Here is a 23,778-nt window from a genome sequence, read left to right as displayed (position 1 = left end):
ACGGTGTTTGAAATGGGTGTACTGACACTCCGTCTCTAGAGATGATGGCCAATTATAGCAGAGGCAGCTCAGGTTCTAGCTGTCAGAAGAAGGTGTGTCTGTGTGTCAGCTGAGCTTTCATGACCCGATCTTTTCCAGTGTAAGCCAAGTGAAAGCAAACATCCCCTTTTTATAGTTACCACCTGTTAAGTCACCTCTGTGGTGCTCTAAAAGCTTTGAATAATTAAAGGGAAATATTGCATAATACCAAGCACGACTCAGTGACTAAGAGTAGTCCGGCTTTTGCTCTTATTCCGAAAAAGACAATATTCCTAATAAGCTTTTTACATGGCTTATGAAAATGTATGTTCCACTAATGTTCCCGTTTACAATCAGCCAATATCCAAACGGAATATGATGTTAACATGAGCTATATACAATTCTCATATTCTCATATTCTCATATTTGGAATAAAAGTGTTGTATGTCTGGTCTGCGTGTCCACCCGTCCTGTGTGCACATTTATTATCCTATTTGAAATAATGAAGTGTTTATATGAAAAGTGTCTCCCCTCCCCCCCCCCCCCCCCCTCTCTCTTTTAGTGTAGAGCTGTTGAGATGTGTTGAATAGTTAAAGGGTGTTAATGAACGTGTCTCGTCTTGGTACGAGATTGCTGCCGTTTCTGTTTTTGCCTCAGGCCGTGGTAGTATTTTAAACCATTATTCTACTCTACACTCAGTGATGCAGTCTGATGACGTACGTTTGGAAATTGTTTTGCCTGCTAGAAAATTTGTCTAAGAAGGCTATTGCTGTGCAGTCATTCTACCACCAAAGTGTCTTTATTCCCCTCTTAATAGAGACACTGGTGAAGAGGGGTAATAACCTCCCACTGGGAATGACTTTGCAAACTTTTTCTCCTTCTTGCGGCGGCATCCATCGAGCCTGTTCACGTAGCCACCGATACACCCCGATGTGAGGTAGAAGCACTGCTTTGCAGTGTTGATGAGCGCTGTAGTTTAAGCTATATGAAATGGTGACATACGGTACATTCCAGGAAGGCTGGTTTGATGGATTTAAAACGATAGAAAGACATTAAAATCACAATCACGAGGTAAACAGTAGAAATATTTAAAAGACGAATGCGGTTGCGTTGTGTAGTTTAGCTTTAGGTTCAACTTGTCTTCTGAACAACCCTGTTGTTTTTCTTCCAGGAATGAGGGGGCTGTGTTGTTTTGCGTTGTTGTTGTTTTTCTGCCTGCATGTGGCCTTCGGGAAACTAACAGGCATGTGATAAGAAGAAATGCAAGGCGCTGCGATGTTGGGGGGGGGGGGGGGGGGGGGGGTTGTTTAACTATTCTGCAGGACGACACTGCGCTGTTTTGATTTGACGTTGATCTGAAAAGTCAGCCGTTCATATTCTAATGAATTTATGCTTCTGACCCGTCAATATCTCCTCCACGGGTTACGTTACTACGCTCTCTTAGCTAGCTATGTCATCAACAGAGTGTGAGAAACTTATCTGAAAATAACTTTTTAACAACAACCCCCCCCCCTTTCCCCCGTAGTCTCCACTCAGCCAATCAAATACGCCGTCACCGCCGGGCTTATGACCCACACTGGTTGTGTAAGAAATTTGAGCATAGAACTGTGTGTTTAGTAGATATAATAAAACTGTTTAATCATTCATAATTAAGAATTCATAATTAGTCATAATCATAAGTGTATTGGGAATGCATAGTTAAGATAAACATAAAGTGTTTTAGTAGCTAGATGGAGAATTTGAGACATGAAGCTTTTGCCAAAAGTTGCAAAGTCTTATCTATTATATGGAATGTTTATCATAGAGGGATTAAACCATAACTGACAGTGTTAGTAAACGCAGGGACAGAAAGGCAGACAGGCGAATACACTCCTGGAAGTTAGCCAATAGGAATTGGGATAGACTGAAGAGGAGGTGTTTCGAACGGATGTGGGTGGTTTAATTTAAAGTCTTTTTCTCTCTCACGTGATGGCTCTCAGAGGACGGACGGGTTTTATACCTGAGGAGCTGAGTTGAGTTTTTTGCAAACGGGGTTTTATTGATTTAATATTTCATGGAAATAGTGTACTTCACTGTAAATACTGTACTTGCATCAGTGGGATTAAATTCCTTTTAATTGTAAACCAGTCTTGGTAGATTTCTTATTGCAGCGTGTCGACTGTACAAAGCAGCCGGACACGTGCTCTGGCCTCCTCGCTGTGGAACAGACTCAAACTTCCACAGTTGCGATAGCAACGCCGGCCTGTCTCCTAGAGAACATGTCATGCATGTTAAGTGGTTCTCAGACGCTCGTTGTCTCTCTGCCTCGCTCTCAAGTAGAGACACACACACACACACACACACCAGAGATAGTTAACACAGCTGTAAGCTTGAGTAGCTGCAGGTACATTTCATACATAATTCATTTCTTCCAACTCGTAGAGCAAAGTGCTGACATGAAGCTTTTGTGTGTAAAGTCCAACTCAACTGCTTAACATCTGTGTGTGTGTAGATTTGGTTTACCTGGTGTATTAAACCTGCACAAACAGGGGAGTCGTCGTTCCAGTTTATTTAGCTATTTGCTCTTAATGTTCCCCATAAACCGGGCGCGATTTCTGTCGGCATGCTCTCTCTCTTTTTTTAAGTGGCCACATTAAGTTTTATTACTATGACTGGGCTGTAATTAATTTGATATATTTAAGGCAAGGCAAGTTTATTTGTACAGCACATTTCAACAACAAGGTAATTCAAAGTGCTTCACATAAAACCATTAAAGCATCAAAACATAAGGCAAAAGAAAAGGAGATTTAAAAACAATTAACGTAAATTAAAATTTAAGAACTATTCGGTTCAGCCCAGGTGAAGTTTCTGAACAGTTTTATTCAAGATTCAAGCTTCCCTGATTCTCTTTTAGACCCTTTGTGAGAAGTATAAACAGACACAAACAGTCTGTCGCACCACCTGGACCCACTGTCGGGGCACTTATTGATGCACTCCCATTGCCAGAATTAAACTCCTCCTGTATTTATGAAGTTTAGTCATGTTACTTAGTGAACATGTATTTCAGTGCAGGGCCAGCTATTAGCCCTGTCTTGTACTGTCCTATGTAATAGTTAACTTTCCTTACTTTCATCATTATTAAATGCGTTTGGGACATCCACGCTGTGCTGCGTATTGAGGAACTGTGGTCTGAGCCCACTGTGCAGGAGCTGCTCGAGTGGTTTCACTATGACGAGATGCATCGGTAGAAAGGGTTTCCTCACGATGTTTAATATCGCTTTGCTGGCTCACACAAACCGCAACAAGCGCTTCTCACGTGCACGCTTCTCACGTGCACGCTTCTCACGTGCACGCTTTATTTCCTCTTTTCTCCTTTGCAATTTTGACTAAGAGAAAGTGCTGAAAAAGTTCCACATTGTATACGGTGGATCAGAAAACACGTGGAGTAACTGACATTCTATTGTCGTAAAGTGAAGTACACATTTAGAGTAGAAATCCACTGTTTCTGGATACTCTGATATCTGCTTGATTTCTCAGTCGTCTGGCAGTAAAGATGTAAATCCTTTTGGTTTTATCTCTAATCTGTTCGACCACACAACTCTGTTTAACCGTGATCCTGCATACGTTTTGTCTACGACAAAGTCAGGAAAATTGCAATAAATCAATCGGTTTGTTCCGAATGACGTCATGTACTAAACTGAGTCAACAGGAAATGAGCTTTTTAATGTATAATGAATTATTCTTCTTGGGCGGTGAGTAAGTAAACGTCTCTGAGAAAGGGACAGAGAGTTGCTCAGTGAATACAGTCGGCAGCTTCTAACCCGTCCTCTAAAATTGAGGAACAGATCGAGAGACTCACTGCAAATTATTCATAGCCTCCTGTTGAGGCTGCTACTGTGTGTGTGTGTGTGTGTGTGTGTGTGTGTGTGTGTGTGTGTGTGTGTGTGTGTGTGTGTGTGTGTGTGCGCGTGCGTGTGTGCGTGTGCACGTGCGTGTGCACGTGTGCGCAGCTGCAATGATTTGTTATGTAGATTAATGGTCCTACAGATTTACTTATTGCAGGAGTGCAGGGTTAACATTGTTTACGTATGTTGTTCATAGTAATTCCTACAATGTTATTATATATATTTTATCGTAATTGTTTTTTAAATTAAACTATTAAATATTTCAATATCCTTTAATTATGATTCTCGTAATCCATTCATTCCATTGTGGCAAATGTCCTTGTTCATGGTTTCTGATTCTGTAGGTTATTTCTTTTCAGGCTATATGAATCTTTATTCACCTTTTTACATTTGTGTTGATGAAACCTGCAAGCAGCCTGTCTGGCTGAATGTGAGGAGTTCATTTTCCTTTTATTCCGTGTTAAGTTTCACTGTTTCTCTCCCATCATTTCAAGTGCTGATCACATGCCAGCATCTAAATGAAGTTTTTCACATCATGAGTCCAAATCCCTTTTAAATTGAACTGATTCACAGCATAGTGTGAGCTATGCTAGTCTTTGAAGTGTTTATTTACCTAGATTTCAGCCTTTGCTCCAGAACGACATCTTTACGTTACATTATACAGACTTTAAACAGCAGGTGGATCTTTTATTCTGACATTATGCAAGGTAACATTGCAGCTTTGTCCGTCCAGGTGATATGAATGCTGTTGCATAGACGTCCAGGATCCTTTCCTTCATCATTTATACGTGCAGCCATGTCAGCAGTCTGACGCCTTTACATCCTTTTTGTATGTTTAATGTCTGTGCAGCCGGAATATCAAGTGTCACAATCGATCAGAAGCTCATACGTATGCAAGCGGGTCAAATCCCGGCCAGTAACACCCTGCTGCCTCTGTGGGCTCTCTGCCTCTTGAAGTTTGAGCTTGGAAGTAGGACAACTTGTGATTTTATTAAATATTATTACAACCAACGAAACATCATACAGGATTACTGACTTCACTTTCTCCACTAAAAATAGGCTCTGTGATCGTAACGATTGAAGTCATTTACTCACAGTCTGGTGCAGGAGACAACCTGTGTGTGTGTGAGAGGGCAGAGATGACTGTGTGTGTGTGCGTGTGTGTATGCTATTCCTCAGTACAAACACTGTGTTGAAGATCGTATTTAAATACACACTCTCTTAGCCTGCCCCCTACTGTTGCCCAGACCTGCTTTCAAACACACACGTGTGCACTCACACACACACTCTGGGGAGAATACACCCTTAAAACACGTCGCAGGTGAACAGAAGTGGACTGGCACTGAGCTGGGAGCTAAATGAGTGTCTGGTGATTTTCTCCTGACCCACTTTCCTCAGTTTAAAACTCAATTAAGCAGTTTGGAGATCGACTTTGGCCAGAGGACTTTGTGGATCGCACTGCCTCTTGTGGCCGAGTGCGGCATTGCTCCTCCTCTGCTCTTTGCCCTGATTAAAATATGAACAGGTAAATAACTCAAGTTGAACCTTAATTTAGCTGCCAGTCTCCTGACTGAGAGTCTTCACTCTGGCTGCAAGGCATCCTGGGATTGTTTCATTGAGTGGACATTATTTGTGGCACCTGGGAATTTTCAAAACTCTGGAAAGTGTTTCTTAAAATCATATTTATTTCCTGCTTTTGTCTTTAAAAAAAGAAAAGTATGTTTCACTGTTTTTACTACATCATAGCACCTCTCTGCCTTTTGTATAATTCAACTTTCACACAGTTAAAAACGGTCTAATGTCACGCTGTAAGCTGACCATACTCGTTATTTAATAAATAAAGCCCCCTTGGTTTAAGCACTATGGTAACACTTTAAATTTGTGTTTCTGTAAATGTTTAACAACACTTATGTTCAATTCCTCACCACACGTCCCACAATATTTTGCTGTTGTAGTTCTCAACGTGTCCAGTTGGTGTCCTCCTCGACCCATTTCCACTTCCACACCCTGAGTGGAAGCTTGAACCGTCCCTCTGCTCTCAGGGACGTTTAGAGGGACACTGAGCCGTGACACTTTGTCACACGTCCGGTGTTTAACTACGGTTTCATTTAATAAATCATCATTTCGGCGATCACTTCATTACCTCTTTGATACTTTTGTCACGGTTCAGGCTTTGCCCTGTCTTCCCGTGTCTCTGTGTCTGTCTGTCTGTGTGTGTGTTTCTCCTGATTGCACTCATCCTTCTCACCTGCCCAGTCCACCCAGCGCCTTCAATCTCCTCATCACCCCACACATATATACTCCCCTGCTTTCCCTGTTCTGGTTGTGAGATCGTCCTGGTTCCAGTCTTGTGTTTCCCTCGTGCGTGCTCCTGGTTTGTTTTCTATGCCTTTTTGTGACTTTGCCTTTTTGTTTTCTGTTTGGATTTTTGCCCACTCCCTGTTGGAGTCGCTTTGATTTTTTTAAGTAAAGAACTTTAAGTTTAATTTTCACCTCGTCTCCAGTGTCTGTCTGCGCTTGAGTCTCGGATCTGCCCCTTAGGACGTGACAACTTTCCCTTTTAAGATCTAAATCTTGTGTTGATGTGCACGTTCTTAACTATTGCACAACATTTATATCTGCAGCAGAGCACCTGTACAATGTATTGTTACCGGTGTCACAGGGATGCTTTAATAATACTTTGCTCTGTGTTTTTTTTCCAGGAGCTGAAGAGAGTTAAGAGCCAGCGAGTTGAACGCATTCCGTCCTGGAGCCCATCCTCCCCGCCCTTCCAGAACTTGTGTCCCCCCCCCCCCCCCCCCCCAAACTGAGTTTCTTTCTTGCGCCTCCATCTTTGGCCCTGAAACACACTCGGTCCTGAAGACGCACATCAACAGAGTCACACACCTCAACGCCGGCCGCACTTACCAGGATGATCACCTCGGAGCTCCCCGTCCTACAGTGAGTGAAACACACAACTGAGAGAAAAAGAAAGTTGCAGTACTGTAGAAAAAGCTTCAAAATACATCCAAAGTTGTGCTCTTTGTACTTTTGTACTGTAGATAGCAGTAACCGGTAACCCCTCTGTTGCCCTCAATGAAACTTGTACCTAAACCTTTGTTTAAAACTTCTCAATAACTCACATTTGTGTCTACATAAATGCATCACAGAAAGAAGTACTTGGGTTTACTTTGCACACTTTCACTTTTGTGAAGAGGGTCTTTCTGTGTTTTCCTCTCAGGGACTCTTCCAATGAGTCTGGGGCAACAGACGCCGTGGCTTTAAGTATGAGCATTGCTGAGATGGAAGATCCAGAGGTGAAAGGCAAGAAGAAGAGAGGGAGGCCTGGAAAACAAGCCACGGTATGAGTCCGTTTGTTTCTGTGTTTCTGTGTGTAAACACGGCTGTCTGGAGTTCTTCGTTACTGACGTCTCCGTCCCCCTTCAGGCGTCCAAGAAGCCGAGGAAGTCACCGGCGGACAAGGCCGTGGGCGTAGCAAGAGGGCGAGGGAAAGCCAACGGCGTGGCTCAACATAACGGAGACGGCGGAGACCCCGTCACTCTGTTCGAGGTGGTCAAACTGGGCAAGAGTGCCATGCAGGTGGGTGACTGTAGCGCGTCCACACATTCAAAATCTACGCTTTGCAATATGCATTGTTCAATCAAATATATTCAATTGTTTGTGTGTTTTCGTTTGTGTGTGTGTGCAGTCTGTGGTGGATGAGTGGATCGAGTCGTATAAGCAGGACAGAGACTTGGCGCTGCTGGATCTCATCAATTTTTTCATCCAGTGCTCGGGATGCAAAGGTGAGACGAGTGAAACTACTGCAGCGTGGTGAAACCACAACAATCGTTGAATAAAACCCATGGTTCTGATTCATAAATCCCATCCTCGTTGTTCTGTGACCAGGCACTGTGAGGATTGAGATGTTCAGGAACATGCAGAACGCAGAGATCATCCGCAAGATGACCGAAGAGTTTGATGAGGTCCGTGTCTGCTTTGTTTATCAGCGAGGCGAACGTGTTGCCCGTCTAAAGAAGCTGTGTTTCAGTTCGACGTCCGCCTGATCGCTGTGTCTCCGTCCACAGGACAGCGGGGATTATCCTCTCACCATGCCGGGGCCCTTGTGGAAGAAGTTCCGCTACAACTTCTGCGAGTTCATCAGCGTTTTGATCCGGCAGTGTCAGTACAGCATCATCTACGACGAGTACATGATGGACACGGTGATCTCCCTCCTCACCGGGCTGTCGGACTCTCAAGTGCGAGCCTTCAGACACACCTCCACGTTAGCGGGTAACCACACCGGCGTTCTGGGCACTGCAACAGTCCTCACCGTTACCATGAGATCTCTTTGTACAGCACATCAATGATGGCACCGGTCATGCGTTTGTTCTTGGAGCGCTACATCTTCCAAGTAGCAGGTAGTGACATTTTAAACGTGTCTATGATGTGGCCCTTCTTGTCTGTGCGTAGCGATGAAGCTGATGACGGCGCTGGTGAACGTGGCGCTGAACCTGAGCATTCACCAGGACAACACGCAGAGGCAGTACGAGGCCGAGAGGAACAAGATCGCCGGCAAACGAGCCAACGACAAGCTGGAGCTGCTGCTACAGAAGAGGAAGGAGGTGGGCTGAGATCAGAATCTAGAACTTTTAACGCATAGAGCGTTGTGTTGTATGTTCTTTTCATTAGGAGTAACGGCTGTTTTCTCTGCTTAGCTTGTTGGGATATTCCACTGCGTATCAAAATGTTTGTCAATGTGTTCGGTCTTGACTAAGACTTTGTGTTTTTGTCTTTGCAGCTGCAAGAAAACCAAGATGAAATAGAGAATATGATGAACTCCATCTTCAAGGGAATCTTTGTGCATCGCTACAGGTACAAGTTTGTCCAAATGGCACATTTTATACAACAGGCGTCGAATAAAAACCATCAAAAGACGATCATACATTTAAGCTAATATGGTATTACAATAAAAAGGGAATAAGATACGATGGTATTGTTATTATCACTGTTATTAAAAAGGGAATAATAATAGTGCTGATTTTAAAGTAAGAGTTTTGTTTTCTAGGGACGCCATTGCTGAAATCCGAGCCATCTGTATCGAGGAGATCGGAGTGTGGATGAAGATGTACAGCGATGCTTTTCTTAACGACAGTTACCTGAAATATGTCGGTTGGACACTACACGATCGGGTAAGCACACCGTCGTCCCAACCCGCCTGTTGTGTTGTTGTTTCTCTCACATTTCTTCAAGACTTGTTTGATCTTTTTCTTCACATTCCGTTGCACCACTGCTGAATTGATTCAATGGGTCTGATGATGTTCACACAAACCTTTAGGCCACCAGCACCTGTTTTTAACTGCCTCTCTTCCCCTCTCGCTCTCTCTCTCCCCCCAGCAAGGAGAGGTGCGTCTGAAGTGCCTGAAGGCTCTGCAGAACCTGTACACAAACCGAGAACTCTTCCCCAAGTTAGAGCTGTTCACCAACCGCTTCAAGGTAACGCCAGCAAGGATGCCAATATGAATTGTGACCGCTTTAATTCCTTTGATTTTATGATTTCTGCTTATTTATTGCAGCTCCTTCCCCACTGAATTCTATGTGTTTTGACAGGACCGTATTGTGTCGATGACGCTGGATAAGGAGTATGACGTGGCTGTGGAGGCCATCAGACTGGTCACTCTCATCCTGCAGTGAGTAACTTCAATGCTTTGAATGAACATCACGCTTTGGCGCACAAAGATCCCTTCATACATGTAATACTTATAGTTTTATGAACTCCTTTCTTCATTCAACATTCATATGATTGATTCCCGGCCTCTTTCAGACACTGAGGTTGTTTTTATATTTTTGTGTCGAGTGTAACTGGTTTTGATGATCTGTTCCAGGGGCAGTGAAGACGCCTTATCCAATGAGGACTGTGAGAATGTTTACCACCTAGTTTACTCGGCCCACCGGCCAGTGGCAGTCGCTGCAGGAGAGTTCCTGCACAGAAAGTAAGTCCATCCCGAGGGTTTCCCAAATTCACCTGAAATCAGTTCTGAGCGTCTTTTATGAGCGTCTCTCGCTGTTTTTCCTTCGTTTTCAATCTCTGCTTCCGTCTTACCACCGTTTCTACATTTGTCCTCCTTCTCTCTCTCTCTTTCTCTCTCGCTCTGTCAGATTGTTCAGTCGTCATGACCCACAGGCAGAAGAAGCGCTGGCTAAGCGCCGAGGGAGGAGCAGTCCCAACGGAAATCTCATTCGCATGCTGGTGCTCTTCTTTCTGGAGAGTGAGGTAACGCATGATTCAACACGTCAAGTTATACATACATAAGAACCTGCTGTATTGTGACCATATTCGTGGTTGATTAAAAGTTGTGGATTTCAGAGGTGTAAGAGTTCACAAAGTGTCTTTCTGTGTGCGTAGCTGCACGAGCATGCAGCCTACCTGGTGGACTCGTTGTGGGAAAGCTCTCAGGAGCTGCTGAAAGACTGGGAGTGTATGACTGAACTTCTGACGGAGGAGCCTGTGCAGGGGGAGGAGGGTAAGACACTGATCTTGATCTCTCTCTAAGCCTATGAAATACTTCGCATCAAGCATGACATCGCAGCCAAAAACAAGCTGGAAGAGATGATGTCAGGAAATGTTGTTCATTGAAACTCCCTCTCTGCTTCTCTCTCTTGTCTCCATATTTATTTCTCTCTCACTGTCCGTCTCTTTCTCCAGTGTTGTCAGACAGACAGGAGAGCGCTCTGATAGAGCTGATGGTGTGCACCATCCGACAGGCGGCAGAGGCACACCCACCTGTTGGCAGAGGCACCGGCAAAAGGGTCAGTCAACCACACACACACACACACGATACGTTCAGCATTTACTTTGAGTTTAGTTGAAGGTGAGACTGATGTGGTGAGAGAGCAGGTGTCTCAATGTAGATGCGGGAGTTGTAATCTGTTATTTACATAACTTTGCTCCGACAAAGCTGCACATTAACAACTTTCCAGATCATAATGAGATGACAGAATATTCCATCGAACCCAAAAGCACTGTTTTATCGCCTTTTTTATTTTTTAAACCTACTACATTTCACCTTGAGTTGTGTGTCTGCCCGTCCAGGTGCTGACAGCGAAGGAGAGGAAGACCCAGATAGACGACAAGAACAAACTGACGGAGCACTTCATCATGACTCTGCCCATGCTGCTGTCCAAGGTACGACCTTCTGAAATCCAGCCTGCAGTCTGCACAGGGCCAGCTGATTAATGAGGGGGCCGGGGTGACTGATCTGTTTGTCAAAACTATTGATCGGGGTGTTACTTTTATAGTCGGGAGAAATGTTATTGAAAATGTGCCACTCTGGATAAGTGTGTTGGCCAAATACTTGAAGGTAATCGACCGCTTTACTCACTGGGAAACAGAAACAAAGTCGATTGAAAGCTCTGTCTTTCTCTTTTTTCGGCCTCTGTATGTGTGCTTTCTTTCTGTATGCCACGAGTCTTCTTTGTCTGATTCCCACCTCTCTCCTGCTCCTTGGTCACAGTACCAGGCCGACTCGGAGAAGGTAGCCAACTTGCTGCAGATCCCTCAGTTCTTCGACCTGGACGTGTACAGCGCCGGGCGCATGGAGAAGCACCTGGACGCCTTGCTGAAGCAGATCCGGCTGGTGGTGGAGAAGCACATCGAGGTGGACGTGCTCGAGGCCTGCAGCAAGACCTACAGCATCCTCTGCTCCGAGGAGTACACCATCATGAACCGCGTGGACATCGCCCGCTCGCAGCTCATCGACGAGATGACGGATCGCTTCGCGCACTCCGTCGAGGAGCTGCTTCAGGAGGTATATACAGGACTGGATAAGCGTGCGGGTGTATGTGTGATGAGGTGTCCTAGTGGTTGAGACGCATACATGTAACATCAACACCCCCAGTCTTTGTCTACTAACAGGTGTTTGTTTTTCTGCAGGCGGAGGAGGCCGACGACGACGACATCTACAACGTTTTATCTACGCTCAAGAGACTCACAGCCTTCCACAAGTGAGACTCTCTTTACGTCTTTCTTACTTATTTTGTGCATCCGTGTCGGGCTGGTCGGCTCAGAAGTTACTGTGAAATCTGATGTTTTTTCCTCTTGTTTCTCTGACTCAGTGCGCACGACTTGACGCGGTGGGATTTATTCGGGAACTGCTACCGGCTGTTGAAGGCGGGCATCGAGCAGGGCTCCATGCCGGAGCAGATAGCCGTCCAGGCCCTGCAGTGTTCCCACTACTCGGTCCTCTGGCAGCTGGTTAAGATCACGGAGGGGGCTCCCAGCAAGGTGCCGGACTCACCTCACTGACAGAGCTTTAACACCGCACAGGATACACCTGGGCTATGGGCTTAGAGTTAAGACTGCCGTGTCTGAGCATCAGTGGCCCAGAGGGACAGGAGCTTTACAAACTCATCCCAGGATGCTTACCTCCAACTCGGGGGGCCTTACTCCCAATATATCTCCCTAAACACTTGAACACAGCACAGAGGCATCAGATCCCACGCCTGTTATTTACCTCCAAAACATTTGAACTCGCGCTCCACTGCTAGGGAACATTTTCCCTCTTTCCTACAGTTCAATAAACCCTCGCTCAGACCTTAAAGGTTCCCCATCGGGCTGACATTGGGCTGACATTGCCTCAAAAATGTAAAAACAGAAAAAAAAACTCAATATGAAATAGTTTATTGTTGTTCGTGCTCTCAGACTCAACGTGTGTCAACACAAAGTGTATCGATGTTACGAATAAATGAAATCATTAAAGTTTGATTCCTTCACTGGTGCAGTTGGAGCAGGATAGCGTAGCCTGACTGATACCGCCGTTTAATATTGATTTCTGTTCAAGTGCTCATAATATGTGACCCTAGTGTGTGTGTGTGTGTGCGCGTGTGTGTGCGCGTGCAGGATGACCTGGTGGCTCTCAGGAGAGTGGTGAAGTCTTTCTTGGCCGTGTGCCAGCAGTGCCTGTCAAACGTCAACACACCGGTCAAAGAACAGGTAACAGCACACACCTGTGTGAGCTGCTCACACCGTCGCACGTCATCACTGACGATTTTAATGTTTACAAACAAATACAAAAATACAAACAAATGTGCATTATTGTCAGAATGTTTTTTTTTTTTGGATTCTGGAGAACAGCACCAGTTAAAGACCAGAAACAGTGTTCATTACAAATTCGACCCGGTTGTTAGTGTGCGATATGTTATGGCCGAGGAGAGAAGGTAGATCGTCAGATCTACAGGTAGAAATGTTTCTGTTGACTCGTAAAGAAATACATTTTTATGTTCTCTTGTAGATGAACAGGTAACACTTCTCCATCAGATCATGACTCCTCATTTGTGGCTCTTCTTCAGGCGTTCATGCTGCTCTGCGACCTGCTGATGATCTTCAGTCATCAGCTGGCTTCCGGCGGCAGGGAGGGCCTCCAGCCGCTGGTCTTTAACCCGGACGCCACTCTGCAGAAGGAGCTGCTCACCTTCGTCCTGGACCACGTCTTCATCGACCAGGACGACGAGAGTCAGAGCATGGGTGAGAACGTCTTCCTCTGTTTTGGGGCTCCGAGCACATTGTTTTCGGATTAAGACAGGAACAAGATGAGCATAAATAAAATCAACACAATGCCCCTATATATTTTATATTATACTTTTCCACTTTTCTCCCCTTATTCCTCTTCCTCCTCCTCGTTTCTCTGTCCGTCCACCTGCAGAGGGAGACGAGGAAGACGAGGCCAACAAGATCGAGGCGCTCCACAAAAGGAGAAACCTGCTCGCTGCCTTCTGCAAACTCATCATCTATGACATCGTAGACATGCCCGCTGCTGCCGACATCTTCAAACACTACATGAAGGTGACTGTTCCTCTGGTCTCGTGTACAATATTTACATCATCAACATAAAATAAAGAGGCAACAGGAAACTGACACAGATTTAGAAGGCAGCAGGTGATGTGGTTAAAATAAGATGATGAGAAAACTTAAAACCGAACCTAAAGAGGTGATTTAAATGATAACGATCTTTATTCTTGAGTCTAGATTACAGAACAGATTTCATCACAATTTCGGACTAAACTGTCTTGTTTCTCTGTCTCAGTATTATAATGATTATGGCGACATCATCAAGGAGACTCTGAGTAAAACCAGACAGGCGGACAAGATTCTTTGTGCCAAGACGCTCATCCTCAGTCTGCAGCAGGTGAGACCTGAACGAAGACAACATTACAAGCTACATACACGGCTCCCTGGCTGGAAATAGTGCATTCTTTTTAAGTTGTGAGAGCCCTCTCGTGTCAACTTTTGTCAACGTGTGTGTTTCCAGCTGTTCAACGAGCTGCTGCTGGATCAGGGGCCCAACCTGGACCGGACATCGTCACACGTCAGCGGCATCAAGGAGCTGGCCCGCCGCTTCGCCCTCACCTTCGGCCTGGACCAGATCAAGACCAGAGAGGCTGTCGCCACGCTGCACAAGTAAGATCACACCCCGAGTATCGCGTACAATTCAGTGTGTACATGTCCGGATGTATATTACGTTGACAAGATTTCTGAGAAGTGAGCTTACTGCACACTCAGCTGCCCCACAATGCAGTGCGTCTAGTTTATCTTTTGATGTCACCTTTGGTGTCTCTGAATCTCACTTTGTGTTGCTTTCCATTTATTTTCTCTCTCGCTCTCTCTCTCTCTCCCCCCCCCCCCCCTCCCCCCTCTCGTATCAGGGATGGAATCGAGTTTGCGTTTAAGTACCAGAATCCTCGAGGAGCAGAGTTTCCTCCTATCAACCTGGCCTTCCTGGAGGTTCTGAGTGAATTTTCTTCCAAACTAATCCGCCAAGACAAGAAAACGGTGTAAGTACTCCCTGCTATGGTTTTTTTTTTCACTCTTTTAATTAAAAAATGACTGAATTATGCTAAAAAGGCCGCATGTCTCCTCAGCCACTCGTACCTGGAGAAGTTCATGTCGGAGTCGATGTCGGAGCGCCGGGAGGACGTGTGGCTGCCGCTGATCTCCTACAGGAACAGCCTGATGACGGGAGGAGACGAGGACCACATGTCCGTCACGTCGGGCTCCAGCAGCAAGGCCGGCTCGGTCCGCAGCAAGAAGGGACGAATGCCGATACACAAGAAGCGCATCGAGGGTGAGGATACGGGAGCACAAATAGAGAGTTCCTCCGGTTTTATTCGGGTTGGCTGCCCTGAGTCTGTTGTGGGAAGTGAGACATGTTGATGGTTGTCTGCCGTTGTGTGACCGATACTGAGTGTGTGTGTGTTCATTCTCAGAAGAGAGCAGTGTTGAGAGCTCGTGGTTGTTGCGTAACGACACTCTTCAGACACCGGGAGCTCTGCAGACTCCTCAGCTCACCTCAACAGTTCTCCGAGAGAACCGACCGGCAGAACACATGCCCGACCCGGACTCAGAACCCGGATCGGAGAACGACTTCGTACACAAGTGAGTATAGAAACGGGGGAAATTCCGAGGTGCTGATCCGGATCATTCCTTAGGGCCCATTCTCCGCCTAACACATTGTTGGAGGGCCCGCTGTCTCTCCCACGGGCCCCCACATGTTCTGGCCCCTGATGTTGATCCTCTGCTTGTCTTCAGTCCTCAGATGCAGATGTCGTGGCTCGGCCAGCAGAAGATGGAGGAGGTGAACAGGAAGGACCGGACGGGGATGAACTACATCAAGGCGCGCAGCAACCAGGGCGTGCGGCAGACTGTGTAAGTGTGTTTAAAGCGGACGACGCTGGCTGATGCTCGGCTTCGTGCCGTCACCGTGTTTCACGTCAGTCCCTAAAGTAGAGAGACTCACCTTTTTTTTTTTTTAATGAACGAAAAAAAAAGACATATAAAATGGTGTCTTTTGAAATCATATTTCCCATCAGGCGTGGGTTGATGGAGGATGACGCGGAGCCCATCTTTGAGGACGTGATGATGTCATCGCGGGGCCAGCTGGAGGACATGAACGAGGAGTTTGAGGACACGATGGTGATCGACCTGGTCAGTGATGTCACCTTCTCCCAACACATCTTTTAAATTCTGAATAATAAAGATCCTTGCCTTAAATTCTTATTTCTTTTGTAAGGAGACATTATTTGTTGATTTTCAGGTTCATACTTTTATTTTAACATGTTTATGTCATACTGTCTGTCTGAATTGCTCCGTTTTAGTGTATTTTAAACTGGAAATAAAGTGAGACATGTTAAGTGTTTGCGTTTAAAACAGAAATGGTTTATATATTGTATAATTGTGACATCACAACCGTACACAAATCCTGACAGCTCATGTGTCCATTTCTCCATGGATTATAAAAAAAAAGACATGACAATTTCACTTTTTACAATATGGGACCTTGAATTAAACGTCTTAATATGCTTTTGTCCGTCCCAGCCGCCATCGAGGAACAGACGGGAAAGAGCAGAATTGAGACCAGACTTCTTTGACTCTGCAGCGATGATCGAGGACGAGTCGGTAAGTAGATCTGAAACTATTATTAAATTGATTGATGAGCCAGTTGACACAAAATGAATCTCAGACTGTCTTGATCACTTTTTAATTCATTTTTAAAGTCATTGCGTCCAGCCTCTAAAATGTGAACATTTGCTGTTTTGTTTGCTTCCTGCCGGGTTGAAGCTCAGATACTTTCTGCCTAACATTGTCTGACAGCCGCTCTCCTCTCCATCTCTCCAGGGATTCAGCATGCCCATGTTCTGATCTGGGAAGAGGTGAAGATCCTGAGATCATGATCCACATCAGGAGTTAAACAGAAGGCGGGTTTTCGGACGTCTAACCCAGATAACCTGCCAATCAAACTCTTAAGAAAAAGAAAAAAAACATTGTTGAAGTACTTTTGTCTTTCTACAAGACACGATGGACGGATGTCTGTTCAGCAGGTCTTCCGTTGAATCCCGCATCAGCTGGAACTCACCGGGAAGCGTGAAACGAGAACGGGCTCTGTTCTTTCAGACGAGGCCGGAGGATCCAGAACATTCTCCAGAATCTAGTCCGGATTACTAAAGGGCTTCTTGTTGCTCTAAATCTTCATCTTCCTCCTCCTCAGCCTGTTGGTTTGGCTCTTGTTAGCGGTAGCTCTGACGGCGCTCTGGCTCAGTAATCCTGCTGCCGGCCGATGAGGACTCGCAGTTTTTACGGTTCCCCGTTACACAGATGTACAGTTGTTTGGTGAGCAGCGTAACACTCTGTACAGCCCCCCCCCCCCCCCCCCCTGTTAAATCCAACGTAGAGAGGATCTCAATACTAAGTGTTCTATATCTTTGCTCTTATTACCACCCACCGTCCCCGCTCCTCTCTGTTCGCCATCTGAGTCCTTGTATGTGGTGTGTGTGTGTAAAGTGTTGGTAGTGATGGTGGTTGAGTAGTCACACATGCACACGGAGGTCGACAGCTGTAGACTGACCTGGCGGGAGTGATGCAACTGGCAAAGTAACCAACCTCTGACAGAGGCCTCCACCTTCTCACATCCCGTAAACATTCTGCACACACACGAAGTTTTGAAGTGAAAAACGTTTAAAAAAAGACAAACATATTTTGAATTCTGTAGCTTTAGTACTAAATCAAGTGTTTTTGTCCGTTTGTACAGCTATTTCTTGAATATGTATCCCGTTTGTTGCCAAATTGTGGCCGACATACTTGCAGTATATTCTAGCCCCTCCCCCTCATATCTAATGGTGACCCAGCTCAGATTGTTGCTGTGGGACGCCACTTTTTAAGCGCTGTAGGGTCCGATTGTAATGGTATTACAGCAGCATATCTGTTTCTACAGGTCAAATCGAGTTATGTTTTTACACCCGCCTTCAGTGTCAACTGATCCAAGAAGTTTAAGATTTGTTATCATTGTTCAAAGTGGTGGATTTCTATGTCTGACAGATTTGTTTGAATGTGTTTTGAATGTTTCCCGCCAAATCGTTGTTCCCCCTCCATCGGTTAATCAATCATTTACCTCCTGTACATATCAGACAATTGGATCTTTTCTGCAGTGCAGTTGACATCAGTTGCCCTAAAAGCCTGTTTTTTTTCTGTGAACCTAAATTCTTTTTAATAAAAAAATCTGTAATCGATTGTTGGACCCGTGTTTGGCGCTCGACGGGTCATTTGACCTTTTAAAAGTTGACCCAAACGATCTCAACTCAAGGTTCACTCGCTCGCTTGCTCTGTCGGCGTTCTCACACGATGCTCACCTGGCATTGGAACTTTAGCTGTTTGTACTTACCATGAACTTCTCTCATCCGTTGAGTTTGACAGTTCCCTATGTTACCAGATATCATTGTAAGAGATCAGTAAAGCTTATCTTTCCCGTTCAAAGTGTAAAAGAATGGCGGCAGGACGTTTCTAGTGCAGTTTGAAAGATAAAAATGTGTTCTGACAATTAAGAAAACAGTCTGCTTTTATCCTTAAACATTAAATCTAATACTATCTATGGGAATTGCATTGGAAAAGTAGTCAGTAAGAAAACACTTGGTATTGAGTCCATGATTTATTTTACAAAGGCAGTCAGCCAGAGAGGAAAGGCACTGTGCCAGGATGACTTCTTGACCTAAATGGAACACAGGGAGTGCTCACTAATGTACACAGCACAAACCTCGACTAAATACAGTACATACGACTTCGGAAACACTGTAAGTGTACAACATGTTTGCATTTCCACGAATACCACCATGTTTCCTGGGTTGTATCGGTGAAACGTAATCTATCCTTTCAGTTCTCAAAGTGACCAATATGGCCACTACTGACAGCAACTACCTCCCACGTGTGTCTCCGCTATCATCCTCTTCAGGTGTGCATATCAGTGGCTGTACAGATAAATGTGCTGAGCTCGGGCTGTTTGAGCGGTGCATGACTAGACAAACAACCCAAGTCGTCACGCCGCAGTTCATTTGAATGCAGAGTCCGTGTCAGAAGAAGTGCCTTTAGCCGGTGTTGGTGTGGTTCACAGAGGAATGTTGGCGTGTTTCTTCCAGGGGTTTATCTGCTTCTTGTTGGCCAGCACCTCCAGATCTCTGCAGATCCTCTTGCGAGTGGTCGCCGGCTCGATTATGTCATCCACGAAACCTGAAACAAACAGTTGGCCGGTCACAAACGGAAGTGTATGATTTCCTTTTTTTCCCGTGCTGTGAAGAAGTGGGAAAGCGCACCTCTGAGAGCAGCGGGGAAAGGGTTGGCGAACTTCTCGACGTATTCAGCCTCCGCCTCCGCCTGGTTCTCCTTTCCCCTGAAAATAATCTGAACGGCACCCTGAGGGAGAGAAATGTGCATCATCGTTAGCGATCACTTAAAGTTTAAATATGATTTCAAATGGCTGTCGACCTGCATGCACGCTATCGAATCAAACAAAGGAAGGAGATATAAAGACAGACTAATAGAAAGAACTCGTGTGTTTGTACCTTGGCACCCATGACCGCGACCTCAGCAGTGGGCCAGGCGTAGTTCACGTCTCCTCTCAAGTGTTTGGAGCTCATCACGTCATAGGCTCCTCCGTAAGCCTGGGGGGGGGGGGGACACAAACCCAGTCCACAGTGAACAACGTTTATTCTGACTTAATTAAGACTGATCACCACCCTGCTTTTAATGCAAACTCAGCCCAGAGTACAGCTGCTCCACAGTATTCCAGCAAAGAGATTTAGAATGTCTCCTACTGTGAAGCATCTGCAGGAAAGTGTGAAGTTTCACACACACCTTTCTGGTGATGATGGTTATTTTCGGGACAGTGGCCTCTGCAAAGGCATACAGCAGCTTGGCTCCATGTCTGATGATGCCTCCATACTCCTGAGCGGTACCTGTTGACAACCATCACAGCATTAAACATCTTTGAATGCAGCCAGTGTACAGTGTATATGCACTGTGAGAAGCTTAAAAACAATACCTGGCAGGAAGCCCGGCACATCCACAAAGGTGATGATGGGAATGTTGAAAGCGTCGCAGAAGCGTACAAAGCGAGCTCCCTTCACTGAGGAGTTGATGTCCAAACAACCTGATGAACAACACAGATATGATTTAAAAAGGGAAAAATACAGAATGACCCAACGCTGATCATTTATCCCTTCAGTTAGTTTACTCACCAGAAGCCACTTTGGGCTGGTTACCCACAACGCCGACGGTGCGTCCGTTCATGCGGGCAAAGCCCACCACGATGTTCTTGGCGTAGTTCGGCATGATCTCAAAGAAGTCGCCCTCGTCCGCTACCTGAACAGATGCATTAAGAGGAAACCGTTTGCACTCGCAGAGATTAAATAAGAGACTTTAGAGTTTGTGCACTCACTGCTTTAACGATGTCCAACATGTCGTAGGCTTTAGTCGTCTCGAACGGCACGATCGTGTCCAATGAGTGTACCATACGATCGCTGAAAACAAAACAAAAGGGACGACGTGTTTGACGTGAGTTGAAAAAAACAAAGATATTCTCCCATTAATAATTATTGTTTTTGGTGAACGCTTACCTGCTGTCATGGCACTCCCTGATAGGAGCGGCATCCTGATTGCTCAGTGGCAGGAAGTTGAAGAACTCTCGCACGTTGAGCAAGGCTTCGACGTCATCCTCGAAAGCGTGGTGAGCCACTCCTGAGAACAAGACGTCAGACATTTTTTTTTAGACCCCCCCCATAGACAAGAATTCCCTTTAGGTTGAGATGTTGTGTTAAACGGCAGCCTCAATGGAAAACAAGTCACACAAGCTTTTACAAGCACACTAACCAGACACGGTGGTGTGTGTTTTGGCTCCACCGAGCTCCTCTTGAGTCACGTCTTCATTGGTGACGGACTTCACAACATCGGGTCCTGTGATGAACAGGTATGACGTGTCCTACACACACACAGACAGAGGTATTAGGCTAATGTAAGTGGGAATACAATCCTAGACGGATGACTGCATAATTCATTATGTAGCACTATACTGCAACTTTTGCGTGCACAATTCGCAGAATGTTGACATTTTAGAAACACTGAAACGTTTGACTTCAGATGTCTGCTGTGGCTAAAAATCAACAAAATGTTGATTATTAGATCATTACTAATTCTAGTATTGAAAGCTGTATTTGTGCCACTCCCTACTTTAACCATGAAGGTGAAGTCCGTGAGGGCCGGGGAGTAGACGGCTCCTCCTGCACAGGGGCCCATGATGAGGGAGATCTGAGGGATGACTCCTGAAGCCATCACGTTCCTCTGGAAGAAGGAGAAGGTTTGATTTTCACTCTTTCATCCAGACTGTCTGACTGACCCGATACCTCCGGCCGAGTGAGTTTCAGAATGTTAACATTTTGAATATGTTGAGAGCAGATTTTAGTCGGTGAGCAGCAACATACCAGGAAGATATCTGCATATCCGGCCAGAGACTCCACTCCCTCCTGGATCCGAGCTCCTCCGGAGTCGTTCAGCCCGATGACCGGGGCTCCAACCATCATGGCCTGGTCCATAATCTGAGTGCAGAACATTTAAACCGTGCACATCCATCCTCTCATTGTTGACAAGGAATAACAGTTTTTCTTCTATTTAGCTTATATTGCTATGTAGCTGCTGTTACCTTACAAATCTTCTGTGCGTGAGCTCCAGACAGACTGCCACCGAACACTGTGAAGTCCTGAGGGAAGAATATTAAACATGTAACACCAAGCTGCTTTGTATTGCTGCGGCCGGTAGAACCCATTGAATTTCACTCCATTTTTGTCTTTATTTGCTGTGTTTATCACTAATGATCCTGGTGCTTGGTGCTCAAACACAGTCAAAGTTGATGGACAATGTTTTTTCTCATGTTTAATGTGAAGATGTCGCCCATATCATCCGCCCAGAGAATTGTTTTTTATGCTGCCGTTTACATTCCTCATGATGCAAAAATAAAATAAAAATGCACAACAGGAATGTAATGGAGACAACTGAATTTCGCTGTGCATCCCTGTGTTGCATAATGATCCTTGAATCCCTTTAGTTTAGTTCCACGTCGTACCTGACTGAACACATAAACCAGCCGGCCATTGATCCGTCCTCGGCCTGTCACGACGCTGTCGCCCGGGAACTGTGACAGAGAGAGACAAAGATGTTATGAGATTTAAGTATTTCAAACCCCAGTGGAAGAACGAGTCTCTTGCTTCCAGTGGCTCCAGTTGTGGTCTGCGTGCCGGCTGGTACCTTGTTCCTGTCCTGCTCCATGCCGAAGTCAGAGCAGCGATGCTCCACGAACATGTCCGACTCCACGAAGGACTCGGGGTCCAGCAGAAGGTCCACTCGCTCCCTGGCTGTCAACTTACCCTGCAACACAAAACACCACGTTACCACACAGACAACACTACAGGTGAGCACACTACAGGTGAGTGTTACAACAAATACCTACACACATGTGTGGCCTGTGTTTATCATTTAAAGGGCTGCCTGCAATATGGGCTTTTTCTATGATTTGTCAAATATTTAACTTGCTGGATTAGCCCAAAGAAACATGCCATTTTTAACCCTAAATACTTTCTGAAATATGATTACATTACATGCATATACAGAGGGTTTTTATCATGATCACTTCCTTCTAGTTATATGTTGTGCCTTAGTGTAATAATTAACCCAAGCAAGGTAAGAAAGTTTGTCTTTAAAGGTCATTTAAAAACCTCCAGCAGCAACCACTGACTTTGAGACAAGCGCAACAAATCCACCCTGTATCGTTTTGAAGCTTTAATAACATGCTAGCTTACATGTTGGCTAACACGAATATAAGAAAACCAATGTTGCTTTTACCTTTTTGTGTTGCGCATCTATTCGCTGCTGACCTCCCCCGCACAGCGCCATCTTCCGTTTCTCGTCAATCCTCTTCTTCACGCTCAGGTGGCTGACAGAATTCCAGCGGCAGTTCGCCGGCGGCATTGCGGCAGCGACTGCGCCATATTTCCCGGGCGCCAGACTCCTGAAAGACGTCCTCAGCCCGTTTATCAGTCCACCGCTTCTTCTGGCCAGAGTGAAGGCCGCCATCTTTGCCTGACGTGTGTGTGTTCTCGGGAGAGCGAGACTACAGGCTCGTTCGAGATGAGCTGCGTCTCGCATGGGAAGTGGACGAGAGCAGGCGGCAGCAGCGGAGGGTGGGCGTTGATCAGGGGGGGGGGGGGGGGGGGGACGAGCTTTCACAGCCAATAAGAAAGGAGGATTGCATACCACATGTAGATGGGCGGGACCTGGAAGGGATAATTTCCTGGAACTTCCTTTACATAAAGGCCCAATCCCAATGTCCCTCACAAGATGAGAGGTCATTTCAAATAATATATTTACTCATTCTGTCAAAACAGCTTCAATGACTAAATTCAATATTTGATGAATAAATAAATAGATATCCTCTGATTTCATGTTTTTTTTAACCCTTAATGTTTCTGAGTAAATGTGACGACAGGCTGAACACACGTGAGCCGTCCTCTTTGTTTACCTTCTTTTTTTTTTTACGTCTCCATGCGTTCAGCGGTAACCCCGTGTTTGACGTCACATTGCAATGAATTGTGGGTTAATGCCCTTGGGCAAAGTCTGCATATAATGTATGGAAAGTGTTCATAAAGGGCTCAAAATGTCTGCGAGAGAGCCCTCAAACACTCGATGATCTGACAGTGCCTTAAACCCTCACGTGAGTGTTGAGATTTGGGCCCCAAATGAGGGTCTCTGTCATACATTTTAAGCCCGTTATGAACCCTCTCCATAAATCCAAATTTCTGCAGATTCAGCCCAAGGGAATTACTTACAATTCATGGCAATGTGACAGTTAAACCAGTGGAAGCATGGATACGTAAAAAAAGGTAAACAAAGAGGACGGCATGTGGGTGTTTAGCCTGGCAAATTACGTTTCCTCCGAAATATTAAAGAGTGATGGAACATAAGAAAACACATGAAATCAGAGGAATGGAAGCCGAGGTTATATGACAGAGATTTATTCATCAAACATTTTAT

At 45.4% G+C, this 23,778-nt stretch overlaps 2 protein-coding genes across 3 annotated transcripts in view; one reads left to right on the top strand and one right to left on the bottom strand.

The window, feature by feature from the left end:
- stag1a (STAG1 cohesin complex component a) overlaps positions 1-17,939 on the top strand; it is a 30,234-nt gene extending 12,295 nt beyond the window's left edge. Inside the window, exons 2-32 of one of the 2 annotated variants that reach the window (XM_079286186.1) lie at positions 6,605-6,842; positions 7,123-7,243; positions 7,329-7,481; positions 7,591-7,687; positions 7,791-7,867; positions 7,970-8,174; positions 8,355-8,506; positions 8,683-8,756; positions 8,950-9,073; positions 9,279-9,377; positions 9,492-9,571; positions 9,767-9,874; positions 10,041-10,155; positions 10,288-10,405; positions 10,588-10,691; positions 10,975-11,067; positions 11,396-11,689; positions 11,815-11,885; positions 11,997-12,165; positions 12,781-12,873; positions 13,230-13,404; positions 13,583-13,722; positions 13,964-14,065; positions 14,189-14,337; positions 14,583-14,711; positions 14,799-15,001; positions 15,147-15,312; positions 15,466-15,582; positions 15,747-15,861; positions 16,252-16,332; positions 16,552-17,939. In XM_079286186.1, the coding sequence (XP_079142312.1) occupies positions 6,814-6,842; positions 7,123-7,243; positions 7,329-7,481; positions 7,591-7,687; positions 7,791-7,867; positions 7,970-8,174; positions 8,355-8,506; positions 8,683-8,756; positions 8,950-9,073; positions 9,279-9,377; positions 9,492-9,571; positions 9,767-9,874; positions 10,041-10,155; positions 10,288-10,405; positions 10,588-10,691; positions 10,975-11,067; positions 11,396-11,689; positions 11,815-11,885; positions 11,997-12,165; positions 12,781-12,873; positions 13,230-13,404; positions 13,583-13,722; positions 13,964-14,065; positions 14,189-14,337; positions 14,583-14,711; positions 14,799-15,001; positions 15,147-15,312; positions 15,466-15,582; positions 15,747-15,861; positions 16,252-16,332; positions 16,552-16,575 (3,777 nt within the window). In that variant the 5' untranslated portion in view covers positions 6,605-6,813 and the 3' untranslated portion in view covers positions 16,576-17,939. Of the gene's footprint in view, positions 1-6,604; positions 6,843-7,122; positions 7,244-7,328; positions 7,482-7,590; positions 7,688-7,790; positions 7,868-7,969; positions 8,175-8,354; positions 8,507-8,682; positions 8,757-8,949; positions 9,074-9,278; positions 9,378-9,491; positions 9,572-9,766; positions 9,875-10,040; positions 10,156-10,287; positions 10,406-10,587; positions 10,692-10,974; positions 11,068-11,395; positions 11,690-11,814; positions 11,886-11,996; positions 12,166-12,780; positions 12,874-13,229; positions 13,405-13,582; positions 13,723-13,963; positions 14,066-14,188; positions 14,338-14,582; positions 14,712-14,798; positions 15,002-15,143; positions 15,313-15,465; positions 15,583-15,746; positions 15,862-16,251; positions 16,333-16,551 lie in introns of both variants that reach the window. The other variant, XM_079286185.1, reaches the window with a different exon arrangement.
- Positions 17,940-18,342: 403 nt separating this feature from the next.
- On the bottom strand, positions 18,343-22,870 carry pccb (propionyl-CoA carboxylase subunit beta). The gene is made up of 15 exons (XM_079287078.1): positions 22,591-22,870; positions 21,997-22,116; positions 21,815-21,883; positions 21,395-21,451; positions 21,177-21,290; positions 20,926-21,036; positions 20,569-20,677; positions 20,316-20,436; positions 20,138-20,219; positions 19,938-20,061; positions 19,742-19,849; positions 19,555-19,655; positions 19,263-19,361; positions 19,014-19,113; positions 18,343-18,930 (listed from the first exon to the last, which is right to left on the bottom strand). Exons 1-15 carry the CDS (start codon positions 22,819-22,821, stop codon positions 18,809-18,811), a joined length of 1,668 nt encoding a protein of 555 aa, XP_079143204.1. The 5' UTR covers positions 22,822-22,870; the 3' UTR covers positions 18,343-18,808.
- Positions 22,871-23,778: the final 908 nt, after the last annotated feature.

This window comes from Melanostigma gelatinosum (genome assembly GCF_949748355.1).
Source record: "Melanostigma gelatinosum genome assembly, chromosome: 16".
NCBI classification, from domain to species: domain Eukaryota; kingdom Metazoa; phylum Chordata; class Actinopteri; order Perciformes; family Zoarcidae; genus Melanostigma; species Melanostigma gelatinosum.
Note: the sequence above shows the minus strand (reverse complement) of the source record. Positions and strands in the feature narration are given on the sequence as shown.

Coding starts and splice junctions, on each gene's coding strand:
- pccb (XM_079287078.1), bottom strand. CDS start 22,821: ATGGCGGCCTTCACTCTGGCCAGAAGAAGCGGTGGACTGATAAACGGG. Junction 21,037..21,176: donor GATATGCAGATATCTTCCTG/GTATGTTGCTGC, acceptor TCCTTCTTCCAG/AGGAACGTGATGGCTTCAGG. Junction 20,678..20,925: donor ACTTCACCTTCATGGTTAAA/GTAGGGAGTGGC, acceptor GTGTGTGTGTAG/GACACGTCATACCTGTTCAT.